General features: G+C 44.2%; 2 protein-coding genes across 10 annotated transcripts in view; one reads left to right on the forward strand and one right to left on the reverse strand.

The window, feature by feature from the left end:
* Positions 1–11473, reverse strand: part of S100PB (S100P binding protein) — a 44576-nt gene extending 33103 nt beyond the window's left edge. For 2 of the 7 annotated variants that reach the window (XM_011763276.3, XM_071096674.1), the window contains exons 1-4: positions 11238–11373; positions 3211–3327; positions 1391–2226; positions 236–324 (exon numbers count right to left, since the gene is read on the reverse strand). In XM_011763276.3, the coding sequence (XP_011761578.1) occupies positions 236–324; positions 1391–2224 (923 nt within the window). In that variant the 5' untranslated portion in view covers positions 2225–2226; positions 3211–3327; positions 11238–11373. Of the gene's footprint in view, positions 1–235; positions 325–1390; positions 2227–2512; positions 2653–3210; positions 3328–3931; positions 4251–11084; positions 11179–11237; positions 11374–11451 lie in introns of those variants that run through there. The other 5 variants (XM_011763278.2, XM_024796868.2, XM_011763277.2 and 2 more) reach the window with 5 other exon arrangements.
* A 75-nt stretch (positions 11474–11548) lies between these two features.
* Positions 11549–14411, forward strand: part of YARS1 (tyrosyl-tRNA synthetase 1) — a 45197-nt gene continuing 42334 nt past the window's right edge. The window contains exon 1 of one of the 3 annotated variants that reach the window (XM_071096653.1): positions 11549–11745. In XM_071096653.1, coding sequence (XP_070952754.1) covers positions 11689–11745 — 57 coding nt within the window. In that variant the 5' untranslated portion in view covers positions 11549–11688. Of the gene's footprint in view, positions 11746–11963; positions 12114–14411 lie in introns of those variants that run through there. The other 2 variants (XM_071096662.1, XM_071096658.1) reach the window with 2 other exon arrangements.

Genomic DNA, 14411 nt, shown 5'->3' on the forward strand with positions numbered 1-14411 from the left:
TCAAAATAACCCTGTAAAGCAGCAGAGGAGGTATCATTAGCCTTATTTTATACATAAACACTGAGGTAAGAGATTAACTGACTTGCCAAAAGTCACATAGTTGGTAGTGCTGGAACTTCAAGTTCAGAACTCCTGGAGCAGGGTTTTTTCCCTACACTAAGAGGAAACAGGAGGGGAAGAAAGAAATTGAAGAAAATCAAAAGAAGTCAGAATATTTAATTATAATTTACATTACCTGGTCTTGGTTTGGAGAACAGGAATGACTTTGCCTAGTCTTCTCTCATGGCCTTTCATCTTCCCAAAATCCTTGTTAAGAATATCCTGCTTTTTTGAGGAAAAGGAATGCAAAAGGAAAGGTGATTCTCAGTTACAAGAAAACCACTGAAAACAAGACTATTTATGGAAATATTTTTTAACCAAACGCTACAAAAGCATATTCGTTAACACTACTGTGTACCACATATGACAGTAGTGCTTTAAATAACAACTGTAATCTTAAAAAAAAAAAAAAAAAGAAAAAGAAAAAAGAAACCCTGGCCAGGTGCAGTGGCTCACGCCTATAATCCCAAAACTTTGGGAGGCCAAGGCGGGTGGATCACCTGAGGTCAGGAGTTTGAGACCACCCTGGCCAACATGGTGAAACCCAGTCTCTACTAAAATATAAAAATTAGCTGGGCATGGTGGTGCACATCTGTAATCCCAGCTACTCAAGAGGCTGAGACAGGAGAATTGCTTGAACCCGGGAGGCGGAAGTTGCAGTGAGCTGAGATTGTGCCACTGCACTGCAACCTGAGGGACAGAGTGAGACTCTATCTCAAAAAAAAAAAAAAAAAAGAAACGGTATGTGGCAGGGATTATTACACCCATTTGACAGATAGGGAATCAGGTTCAAAAAAGTTAGGTAAATTGCCCAAGATTTTTCAGCTCTTTCATGGCTGACTCAGAGATAGTGCTGTATCTTAATATATAGCATGGCAATAAGATTGAGACATAGGCTGAAACCCAAAGACAGGAAAAATAATAGAATTACCATCTTAGTAATTATTCAACAGAGGGTAATTTAATACTATGTACCAGGTGATATAAATACATTATTTCATTAATCCTTATTATACTATGAAGTATTATTCACTGCAATTTAGATAAGAAATGTGGGGAAACATAGAGGCTAAATAATTAGCCCAGGGTCACAGTGCTAGTCAGGATTAAAACCCCAATTTGTCTGAATACAAAGCTCTGCCAGATTATAACAAATGTACCACGTGGAGTAGGATGCTCACAACAGGGGAAGTTGTATATGTGTGTAGATAGCGGGTATATGGAAACTCTGCTATACATCTGAATAAAAATAATTTCATTTTTCTCTTCACCTTGAAAAAAATGTACTTACTTTGTTCGATGAGCTGGAAACAACTGGAGATCTCATCTCACAACTTGACTTGTGTGAACCACCACTTCTGCAGGATGACTCCATATTAGAAGGAGTCTCTGAATGGTCTGAGATCCGAGAGAATACAGATGTAGGGTTCTCACTGTCAGGCATATTTTTATCAGAGACAGCTTGTTGAAAGTTATTGTTTGAAGAAGAGAGCTGGGGCCCATCCCAGGCAGAGTTATTGGGGCTGACCCCTTCAGATTCAGTACAAAGTTTGCGTTCACTTGGGCTAAGACCATCTTCTCTCATCTCTTCTCCAAGGGAAGAGAGTTTTTCAGTATCTTTGGATGAATCAGTCTCGTCCTTATCAAGCAAAGAATCACAAACTGTTGGATTAAATGGTGCAACAGTTACTTTTATAAAATTCTTTTCTAGTACAGAGCGTCTGTTTAATGGTTTAGTAGGAGTTGGTCCATGACCACTTGATGTACTTAGCTGAGGTAGTTTGAAGAGGTCAGGAGTCTCAGCTACTGGTCCCAAGCTGTAGGATGAATTTTTCTCTTGGGGGGTATCAAGTAGAATTTGACTCCCTCTTTCTCCCTTCTCAACATGCCCACCGTCATCTTCCCCAGAAGACTGCTCATATGATGGGTCATCTTCCTTCAACAGTGCATTGATCTCTTCCTCTGTGTAATTTACATCACCATCATCTTCTTCTCCCTCTGACAGCTCCAGCAAGGAGTCATCCAATCCATCCTCATCCAAGGAACTCCAAGAAAATGGGGCACTGTCTTTAGGCAAGACAGCGGTACCAGAAGACTGTTCAGAGGGCACCCGTGAGCACATCATTTCTGGAGAAATAAGACAGTTTCACTGAGGAAGAGAAAATAACCTTATACCAATTCCAGTCCACTATATGTGGGTAATATTCTAGTATTTCAAAATCTTTGCACTGTGACTTGTAGCATAAGAAATAATTTTTTTTTTTTTTTTTTTGAGACGGAGTCTCACGCTGTCACCCAGGCTGGAGTGCAGTGGCCGGATCTCAGCTCACTGCAAGCTGCGCCTCCCGGGTTTACGCCATTCTCCTGCCTCAGCCTCCCGAGTAGCTGGGACTACAGGCGCCCACCAACTCACCCGGCTAGTTTTTTGTATTTTTTAGTAGAGACGGGGTTTCACCAGGTTATCCAGGATGGTCTCGATCTCCTGACCTCCTGATCTGCCCGTCTCGGCCTCCCAAAGTGCTGGGATTACAGGCTTGAGCCACCGCGCCTGGCCAAGAAATAATTTTAAGATATTTAACCTTAGCAGAAACATGGAAATACATGTTAGAACAATGAGATACTTTTTGCCTATCAAAATGGCAATAATTAAGATGCCATGATAATCTGGATTGGTGAGGATGTGGAGAAACAAGCATTCACACACTATCAGTAAAAGCATTAAGTCAGTATGGTATTTTGTGCAGAGTAATTTGACTATACCATTTGACCTGGCAATTTCACTTCTAGAAATCTGTCCTTCATATATATATACATGGATGTTCAAAGTAGCCAAATCCTGGAGGCAACCTAAATGTCCATTACCAAGAGAACTGTTCAGTAAATCATGGTACGTTTGTGCTATGGAGTACTTTTCAATTATTTAAAAACACAATGAAGTAGACCTGTATGTACTATCATGGAATGATATCTACAACATACAAACAAAATAAATGTATATTATGTAAAATGTCTGAATATTCAGTTTACACTTTAACACAAAACAAATATGTATTACTTTTGAAATAAAACAAAATTCGAGAACACAAGAAGGTAAATAACTGTCTTCCATACTGTGTGGAGCTGCTGGAGCAGTCTCTGCCTTTGCCACGAGACCAAATGGAAAAAGGTTTCAGTTCCTGCTAGCTGTTCCTTTCAGGAGACTTGTCAAAATGATTGACTCCCACCTTCCTGCAGGCAAAAAGAAAATTAGAGGATCTTCTCATCACTTTCAACTCTGCTAATTACAAAGTCAACTGTATTATGCTTTAAGGTGCTCGATGTATTAATTTTAATCTTGATTTTTTTGTAATACCAGAAAGTTGGATTTTCTGAGTCAAGAACACCAAAGAAAAAAATCTTCAAAGAAAAAAAAATTATGCAACTAAGAGAACTAGTTTTGTTCCTCCCAACAATTTGTACTTTTTTAAGACTATCATCTACTTAAGTAGGATGAATACTGGTGTGGGAGTCCAAAGACCTGGGGTGTAGTCCTGGTTGTATCACTAGCCAGCTCCAATAACTTGGGTATGCCACTTGACCATTTAGACTTGTTTCCTCATTTACAAAATGGGAAAGGGATGGAAAAAGAGTGCTAGGCAATGTCTAAGTTTCCACCAAAATCTAAAACTTAATCATGATCTCACACACACAATTCTTTAAATATATATATAGAAAAAACGCCAAAAAAAAAAAAAAAAAGGTCATTAAAGATACAAACACAGGCCTGGGCAACAAGGTGAAATGCTGTCTCTACAAAAAAACAGAAAAATTGGCGGGGCATGGGGGCACATGCCTGTAGTTCCAGCTACTCATGGGGCTGAGGTGAGAGGATCACTTGAGGATGGGCGGTTGAGGCTGCAGACAGCAGTCATTGTGCTGCAGCACTCCAGTCAGGGTGACACAGCAAGGCCCTGTCTCAAAAGAAAAATTAAAAAAAGATACAAACAAAAATTGATGACTACTATAACTTGTAGGGACCATAAAGGTAGGTCAAGGTCAGATTTTGTATCATTTTACTTTTCTACTTGAATAGTTAGTTGTACAATTAAAACCTAGTTTTTAGCCGGGTGCGGTGGCTCAAGCCTGTAATCCCAGCACTTTGGGAGGCCGAGACGGGTGGATCACGAGCTCAGGAGTTCGAGACCATCCTGGCTAACACGGTGAAACCCCATCTCTACTAAAAAATACAAAAAACTATCCGGGTGAGTTGGCGGGCGCCTGTAGTCCCAGCTACTCGGGAGGCTGAGGCAGGAGAATGGCGTAAATCCGGGAGGCGGAGCTTGCAGTGAGCTGAGATCCGGCCACTGCACTCCAGCCCGGGCGACAGAGCGAGACTCCGTCTCAAAAAAAACAAAAACAAAAAAAAACAAAAAAAAAAAACAACAAAAAAAACCTAGTTTTTAAACAGCTAATGATAGACCTAATCTATAATTATTTTCCAGATGGGAAAGGTGATAAAATGCTAGTATTTCACATATCTGAGAAGTATAAGAAATGCTTAAATACTGAACTCAATAATTTGGAAAAGTATTTGTAGCCTTGTTAACTGTAAAATTTCCCCTACTCCTTGACCCTCCACGCCACACCCTGAGTTTTAACTTTAGTTCATGCATTCTTTTTTTTTTTCTGAGATGGAGCCTCGCTCTGTTGCCCAGGCTAGAGTGCAGTGGCACAATCTCGGCTCACTGCAAGCTTGGCCTCCCGAGTTCATGCCATTCTCCTGCCTCAGCCTCCCAAGTAGCTGAGACTACAGGCACTCGCCACCACACCCAGCTAATCTGTTGTATTTTTAGTAGAGATGGTCTCAATCTCCTGACCTTGTGATCCACCCGCTCAGCCTCCCAAAGTACTTGCGATTATAGGCGTGAGCCACCGCACCCAGCCTAGTTCACGCATTCTTTTAGAAGATTTTTTTTGAGGTACAATCATCACACAGCACAAGCTGCATGATATGTCTCTTTATGATTTCCAAGAAATCAAGATATAGCTCCCACTCTCATAATGTATAATATGTAATATATAATCTTGCTAGGGAAATAACACTGAAAATTAAGCACCAATATGAGATAATATAAAATGGTATGGACAGTAAAGTACTAGAGAAAGAGAAGGGAGGGATTATAGAATTTTAGAACCAGAAGGGACCTAGTTAAATGTACTCATATCCTATTAAACGTACTCATATCAGAAATGAAACGGGAGAAAAATAAATATTAAATACCTATTATAAAACAGGTGCTCTGAGACACATTCTGTAACTCTTTAATTTAACCTCTCAACACAACTCTGTAAAGTTAATCTTATCAAATAAATCATTTTCTGTTGTATTTAAACTCAGAGCTGCTAAAACTTATTTTATTTTACCAATACTGTATTCCAGCAATTGTGAGAGTTCTAGGTGTTGAAGCAGCTGCCTCTATGAAAAGTAATTTCTCTGCATTAGTGACTGAGTTATTTTATTTATTTTATTTCTTTAGGAAGCAGTTAGAAAAAAAGTTTACTTTTGGAAAACGTTCTTTGACTTAAGAAAGTTTATGGTTGTCAGGCACAGGTATCACAGGCACTGGGGTTAAGCAGCGACATTTCTTAGATGCCCTTTCTGAGCCACTGCCCCCAATTCTGACTCCTTACAAAATGTCTAGTTCAAGCCCTTGGTTGGCCAAATGGAGAGTTCAATAGATTTTCCCTCTTGGGAAATTAAAATTCAGAAGTGTGAAGTAACTTAACCAAGTACATATAGCTAATAATGTTAGAACAGGGATTGAAACCCAGGTCTAATTCCAAATGCAATGTTTTTCCCACTACGTCTGTGACAGACTTGCACAGGATTAGTCAGCAAATGGCGGAGCTAGAATCCAAACTCAGGCCTTCGAAATTCAGTACAATCTATAACAAACTGTGCAAGAGTAAAGACTAAAGAGGGTTTTTGGTCTCTTGGAAAAAATATTTTAAGCCACCTTAATAGGACCAATATCTTTCATAACCATTGCAATAATAAATTCCTACACGACATGACATCCAGATGCAAAAAGATGGGCTTTTCTGAGCTTATGTTCCAACAGATCTGGGAACAAAAGCATACAAAACAACACCATATATATGGTATAGAGAGAGAGAGGAGGAGATAATTTTAATTTTTACAAATCATTCTCTTTCTGATGCTATTTCCTTTTTTTTTTTTTTTTTTTGAGACGGAGTCTAGCTCTGTCGCCCAGGCTGGAGTGCAGTGGTGTGATCTCGGCTCACTGCAAGCTCCACCTCCTGGGTTCAGGCCATTCTCCTGCCTCAGCCTCCCAAGTAGCTGGGACTGCAGGTGCCCACCACCATGTCTGGCTAATTTTTGTATTTTTAGTAGAGACGGGGTTTCACTGTGTTAGCCAGGATGGTCTCGATCTCCTGACCTCGTGATCCGCCCGCGCCGGCCTCCCAAAGTGCTGGGATTACAGGCGTGAGCCACCGCGCCCAGCCATTTCCTCATTTTCAAAATTATTTATTATGAAGAATGTAAAACATATACATAAGTAACACAATAGTATAATGAACCCCACATACCCATCACTCAACCCCAACGACTATCAACTCACAGCTAATCTTGCCCCATCCACTTCCCACCTTTACCAGATTATTTTGAAGCAAATCCCAGGCATTATATCATTTCATCTGTAAATAACAAGAACCCCTTATCATAAAATATACAGTTCAGATTTCCAATTATCTTATGTCATATTTTTTTTAAGGCTAAAAAATAATCACTATCCAAATAAGGTCCATACAATGTGACTGGCTGATAATGTCTTATGTGTATTTTAATCTAAAGATTTCAGATCTTTTCCCCCTGCAATTACTTTATTAAAGAAACAATACGCTAGATGGCTTATGCCTGTAATCCCAGCACTTTGGGAGGCTAAGTTAGGCAGATCACTTAAGGCCAGGAGTTCGAGACCAGCCTGACCAACATGGCGGAACCCCATTTCTACTAAAACTACAAAGAAAATTTAGCTGGACATAGTGGCATGGGCCTGTAGTCCCAGCTATTCAGAAGGCTGAGGCGGGAGAATCGCTGAAACCCAGGAGGTAGAGGTTGCAATGGGCAAAGATCGCACCACTACACTCCAGCCTGGGTGACAGAGTGAAACGCTATCTCAAAATAAAAGAAAAGAAAAAAGAAACAGGCCAGGCGTGGTGGCTCACACCTGTAATCCTAGCACTTTGGGAGGTCAAGGAGGGCGGATCACGAGGTCAGGAGTTCGAGATCATCTGGACCAACATGGTGAAATCCCATCTCTACTAAAAATACAAAAATTAGCTGGGCTTGGTGGCGTGAGCCTATAATCCCAGCTACTCGGGAGGCTGAGGCAGGGGAACTGCTTGAACCTGGGAGACGGAGGGTGTAGTGAGCCTAGATCACGCCACTGCACTCCAGCCTGGGCAACACAGCAAGAGTCAGTCTCAAAAAACAACAACAACAAAAAAATCACAATACCATGTATTATGTATGGTATTATATATGGATACATTTATCACAAAATTATAATAATATGCATGAAAGGCCAAAGTTCAGGATGGTCTCGATCTCCTGACCTTGTGATCCGCCCGCCTCAGCCTTCCAAAGTGCTGGGATTATAGGCGTGAACCACCACGCTCCACCAACGTTTTATTTCTTAAGAAAACAATATCTCATCTTAGGCTACATGACGATAAATAAATAAGGAAAAAAAAATAGCAAGAAGAGACCTGAAACAAAGATGGCAACCTAAGATAAAGCAGTATGGTAGGTGTAATAATGTTCACTATTATGTTACTTTTATACTGTTAAATTATTGTTATTTTTTTCATACAGGGTCTCAGGTTTGTTGGTCAGGCGGAAAACAGCGGCGTGATCATAGCTCACTGCAGCCTTAAGCCCCAGGGCTGCTGGGACTACAGATGCATGCCACTATACCCAGCTAATTTTTTATTTTTATTTTTTGTAGAGACATAGTCTTATTATGTTGCCCAGGCTGGTCTGGAACTCCTGGAGTCGAGCAATTCTTCCGCATAGGTTTTCCAAAGTGCTAGGATTACAGGCATTGAGCCACCATATCCAGCCACTATACTTTTTGATATGCTTGAAACAATAAAAACATTTTAGAATTATGAAGTCAATGGGAAAGATACAATGATTATACTCTGTGAAGTATCAAATGTCCTCAAATATCACAGTACCTACCTGATAGGGTTGTGGCAAGAATTAAATAAGACCATGAACATAAATTTAGCACACTAGAGGCATGACATAAGAGATAAATAACTGGTGGCCATAGTTATTATTTCACCCCACCACCATTGCCCTGACCCCTGGTGTCTTAAGAGAAGCATAAGGCCAGGTGTGGAGGCTCCCGCCTGTAATCCTAGCACTTTGGGAGGCCGAGGTGGGCGGATAACCTGAGGTCAGGAGTTCGAGACCAGCCTGGCCAACATGGTGAAACCCCGTCTCTACTAAAAATACAAAAATTGGCCAGGCGTGTGGTGCATGACTGTAATCCCAGACACTACGGAGGCTGAGGCAGCAGAATCGCTGGAACACAGGAGACAGAGGTTGCAGTGAGCTGAGATCGCGCCACTGCACTCCTGCCTGGGTGACAGAGGGAGACTCCATCTCAAAAAAAAAAAAAAGCATACGAACGGTAGGAAAAAAGAGTGCTAAACTGGTAGGGAACTTCCCCTAGACCCTGCCTGAAATTATCTAATATACTCTACTCTCATCTAGTTTAATCCAGCATTCAATCATATTGTCACTAAAGACCAGACTAGGTAGACATCTGAAATATCAGGCAAATTATGCAAATTAATGTTCACTGAACTATCTTTTACAGAGGTACTGGACCTCAGCAATTCACTTCAAATCTCTGAACCTCAACACAGATGAGAACACACATCTAAAAAGGGGTAAATACTGTTAACTTCAAACAGATTATCATGAGAAAAAAGAGGATGCTTATGAAAGTCCTATAAACCTAAAAGTTCTATACCAAAAAAACCTGGTATTTAATTAATGTGCAAGGGGGGAAATCCTCAGATAAAACTGAAGTTCTTCAGTGAAATTCCAAAGACAGCCTTACTTACTACTTCTCTGTCAAAAGATGGCTTGCTTACTTCTCTGCCTACCATTCTTGGCACTTGTCTGGTAACCTCCACTTAAAATATGGGGATCCCTTTTATTTTATTTTATTTTATTTTATTTTTATTTTTGAGACAGGGTCTCACTCAATCACCCAGGCTGGAATGCAGTGGCATGATCTGGGCTCACTGCAAACTCTGCCTCCCAGGTTCAAGCGATTCTCATATGTCAGCCTCCCAGTAGCTGGGATTACAGGCGTCCACCATGCTGAGCTAATTTTTGTATTTTCAGTAGAGATGGGGTTTTGCTATGTTGGTCAGTCGGGTCTTGAACTCCTGGCCTCAAGCAATCCTCCAGCCTCGGCCTCCCCAAGGGCTGGGATTACAGGCGTAAGCGAGCATGCCTGGCCATATCCCTTTATTTTTAAGGGAAGAGTATTTTTCCAATCTCCTAATTCTATCTCTTAGTTCCTCTACACCCCATCCTTTCTGTGACCCCATTCTGTCCTTCCACATCTCTCTCACCTGTCCACCCCCTTCTTCACATTTCAGTTTACCACCCCCTCTCTCTGTTCTCGAACCTCCTGGTTGCAACCTCAGAAACTGGTTCCCTTTCTATTTTTATCTCACCTCAGAAAACCTACTGCCTTCGAGCACAAAGCCTTACTTTATTGAGGCCACTAAAACTGCAACACCAGATGCAAACCCACATCCTCTTTCAAGCTCTAAAGTCAAGACCATTACCAAGCAGGGTCTGACAGGTACAGCCAAGGGCAGAGATTATTTCCAATGGACAAGACCTCCCGCTGGCCTTTGATTTCCAACCTTTCCCAAATGCAATACATGGGAAGCACACAGCACAAAACGCACTCAGCAAGCTTTGTTATCACTCCATAAAATACACACAACATTTACAAAAAATCAAAATGAACTCAAATTATCTGTAACAGTTTTGCAAATTCCTTCGAAGTAACTAAAAACACCGCAGGACGGAAAAAACAACCCAGGGCTGCAAATCTTTGCTTTAGGTAACATTTCACTAGATGAGAGTGCCAGGATTCTCCTCCCACATGGGCACAGAAAACAGATTTGCTAAGCTGCAGCAACAGGTTTCTTTTAAAAAAAAAAATGTGCTTTAAAACACTTCAGGCAGGTCTGCTAGAGCTTGGAGTCCCTAATGAATACACAAAACACTGGAGATCAGGTTAGGGCAGGCGGTGGGCAATTCAACCACTTCTAGGACCTTTCCAGGACCCACCGAGGTTCTGCTTTCCCTCTTGCCCTAGAAGTAACTGGTGACGCCGCCTCCAGCCCTTGAGGACCCGGAGAAAGGATGGCCCAGGCCCAACCTTTGGAGGATACTGCCTTGGCTCTCTCTCACAAATGCAACGGCCCGGGACGGTGTCGCCCTCCAGGAAGGCCCTTTGCATCTCCCTCCTCCGGAGACACCGCGAATTCCCGCCTCCCGGCGGAAAGCGGGATAAGCGAGGGTTTTCTCCCCGCCCCTCCCCCAGTAGGGGCACACCCGCCCCCCTCAGCAGGCCTGGGCTTTGCGCTCCTCTCCCGGGAACCACCGTCCTCAGATCTCCCCGGGGAGTGGGCCGTCCTCTTCCTGCCCCCACCCGCGAGACGCGGCAGAAAAGCCCGCGGCTATCTTCCCGCCAGCAACAGCCTCCCGCCGAGCCGGTCGGGACAGAGGCGGCCCCCACCCCCACTGGGCAGGGACTGCAGACGGCGCTCCCCGACTCTCAGACGACCAGGGAGCTTCCCTTTTCCTCAGCGGGGTGAGGGGCATCTGTCGCCTGCCGACTTGGAGGTGGGGGGCAGGGACATTCCCTCGCCATCACCTCAGGAGCTAGAATGCTTCTCGCCGCAGGGCGTGGGCCTCCCAATCCCTCCAAGGGGCGGACGGCGTGCGCAACCCCCTGGAGAAGCAACAGGCGCCCCCATCCCCCTCCAAGCCGGGTAACGCCGACCCCCTCTTCCCTCCCGCTCTTCACCTCCGGAAGCCGGGCCAAAGCCTGGGCGAACGACTGCGCCTCACTCCGCCCCCTGCGCCATTTTATCGCCCCCTCCCCGACCTCCCCCACCCCGAGTCAGCCGGGCCAACGCCAGGGGGAGGGCAAACCAGCAGTGATTGGCAGGAAACCGTCCCGCCTCTAGGAGGGTTGTGCCCCGCGCAGGCGCTTCAGCCCCGCCCTCCGCACCGCCTACCGTGCCCGCCGGCTCCACCTTTTCCCGTCTCATCGACCTGCTCGACTCTCCGCTGCTCCTCACTTTTTCCAGCTACTGCCGGGCGGGGAGGGGTCCAGGCCGAGCAAGCGGAGCGCCGAGCCCAGCTGATGCAACCTGGCTGGACTCGCGTGACAGTTCCCGGTACGCGGCGGCGACGGTGACCCAGGAAGGGGCTCTGGTGCCGGGCTGAGCAGGGGAAGCAGGGGTAGCGGAGCCATGGGGGACGCTCCCAGCCCTGAAGAGAAACTGCACCTTATCACCCGGAACCTGCAGGTCAGGCCTGGGGGTCGGAAATGCGCCGTTGGGGACTAGGAGCCCGAGGTTCAGTGATTTTGAGCCCCATTACGGGGTTCTAAGTATGTGGGGCCGGGGTCTCGGCGCTGGGGCAGCTCTGAGAGAGGCTGTAGATCTCACTGCTGGTCGGTCAGTCAATCAAGCAGCCCTTACCTGGGTTCCACAGAAAGCACAGCGGGCTCATCTCTTCCGTCCAGTTACCTTGTGTTGGAGCCAAGCTTTGAATCCAGGACTCCCACTCCACCGCCCTATTAAGTGCCAGACCTGGAGCTTAGTCGCTGGGGATACGTCAAGCCAGAGCTTGTCTGAAGGGGATCAGACGTTAAAAATGACCCATTACGGTTCAAGTAAGTACTGGAAGATGCTATACTGGGAGCTTTAAAAGGAAAAAGAGAAGGGAAGCCTTCCCTGAGGAAGTGACCTCTAAACTGCGCCTTGAAGGTAGTGGATCCCCCCTCCTCATATGTTCCGATTGTTACCAAGAAATACGGGAGTAGAAGTTAACCAGAGGAAGAATGGAAGAATGACGAGGGAGAGCATTTCAGATGGAGGGAACAGAAATTGTGGCTAATTTAGCTGGAGTGGAGTGAGCAAAGTTATGCGGAAGCACTTAAATATTTGTGTTGCTTATTCCCTTAACTTTTTCAGGCTTCTATTGTCACCTTATCAGGGAGGCATGATTTCCGACCACTTTATTTAAATAACAAACCCTCTGGCACCAGAACTGCCCCATCCCTTGCTCTGCCTTTTTTTTTCTGTTGTTATTTCTACATGCTATACATTTTATTTGTTTATTTGTTTAGGAGAGGTAGGCAGGGTCCAAGTCACGGGCGCCTTGCAGGCCTTATTCTGTTCAATTTTAAATTGTGCTTTCTTCAAAGAGCAGTGATACATCAGTTGGGCCACAACCTGCTCTGTTTTTTCTTTTTTGAGATGTAATTCACATACTATAAAATTCACCCTTTTAAAGTGTACAATTCAGTGGGTTTTAGTATGTTCACAAGGTTGTGCAACCATCACACTAATCTAATAAAACTTGCACCCATTAGCAGACACTATCTATTACCCACTACTCCTAGCCTTAGGGAAACACTAATCTACTCTCTGTCTCCAGGTATTTGCCTATTCTGGGCATTTCCTGTAAGTAGAATCATACAATATGTGTCTTGTTGCGGCTGATTTTTTGCACTTAGCATAATGTTTTCAGAGTTCATGCATGTATTTGCACCTAACAGAACCTCATTCCTTTTTTAGTTTTGTTTTTTTTTTTGAGACAGAGTCTCCTCGGTCGCCCAGGCTGGAGTGCAGTGGCGCGATCTCAGCTCACTGCTAGCTCCGCCTGCTGGGGTCCACGCCATTCTCCTGCCTCAGCCTCCCGAGTAGCTGGGACTACAGGCGCCAGCCACCACGCCCGGCTAACGTTTTGTATTTTTAGTAGACGGGGTTTCACCGTGTTAGCCAGGATGGTCTCCATCTCCTGACCTCGTGATCCACCCGCTTCGGCCTTCCAAAGTGCTGGGATTACAGGCGTGAGCCACCGCGCCCGGTCTAACGTCATTCCTTTTTATAGTTGAATGATACTCTGATGTATGGGTATACATTTTGTTTTTCCGTTCATCAGTTGATGGACATTTGGGTTATGCCATTCACAACTTAGTCTTAACCAAAGGTTTTTGCATGCTTCCCCTAGCTAGATTCTTCGTTTCCTATTCTCTCTCCATAAAATAGTGCTGGTTGGAGACTAAAAATACACAAAACTATTAGAATTTACTCAATTGGGTTTTTCGTTTTGGGGTTTTTTTTTTTTTTTTTTTTTTTTTTTGAAACGGAGTTTCGCTCTTGTTGCCCAGGCTGGAGTGCAATGGCACAATCTTAGCTCACTGCAACCTCTACCTCCCGGGCTCAAGCGATTCTCCTGCCTCAGCCTCCTGAGTAGCTGGAATTACAGATATGTGCCAACACGCCGGGCTAATTTTTGTATTTTTAGTAGAGACGGGGTTTCACCATGTTAGCCAAGCTGGTCTCAAATTCCTGACCTCCAGTTATCTGCCAAACTCGGCTTCCCAAAGTGCTGGGATTAACAGGCGTGAGCCATGGCACCCGGCCTCACTCAGGTTTTAAAGGCTAAGTAATGTGACATCTTCCTGGATGGTGAGAACCCTCCAAGTGTCCACATAGTTGGGGTGCTCTTGAGCATGCGGGATCAGCTACCAAAAGACTTGGAGCACAGGATTTTAACAAGTCCTGGTAATACATGATTCAAACTAGCAGTCTATCATAGTTTCTAACAGCCTCCAAAACTGTAACTTGAGGAAACACTACAGCCTCTTATCAGAGGTACACTGGCCTCTTAGAATTTTTTCGATACTGTCATAGGACAAAAATCATTAAAGGTTTGCAAAAAGGAAAATGAGTTTTAAAGAAGTTTTTGAGTTTTAAAGACTATCTCTGGCTACCTTTTAGAACATGGATTGGAGTGGCCAGGCACAATGGCTCATGCCTGTAATCCCAACACTTTGGGAGGCCCATGCGGGCAGATCACTTGAGGTCAGGAGTTGAAGACCAACCTGACCAACATAGTGAAACCCCATCTCTACTAAAAATACAAAAATTTATTGGGCATGGTGGCAGGCACCTGTAATTCC

The sequence above is a fragment of the Macaca nemestrina genome, chromosome 1 (genome assembly GCF_043159975.1).
Source record: "Macaca nemestrina isolate mMacNem1 chromosome 1, mMacNem.hap1, whole genome shotgun sequence".
Lineage (NCBI taxonomy): Eukaryota > Metazoa > Chordata > Mammalia > Primates > Cercopithecidae > Macaca > Macaca nemestrina.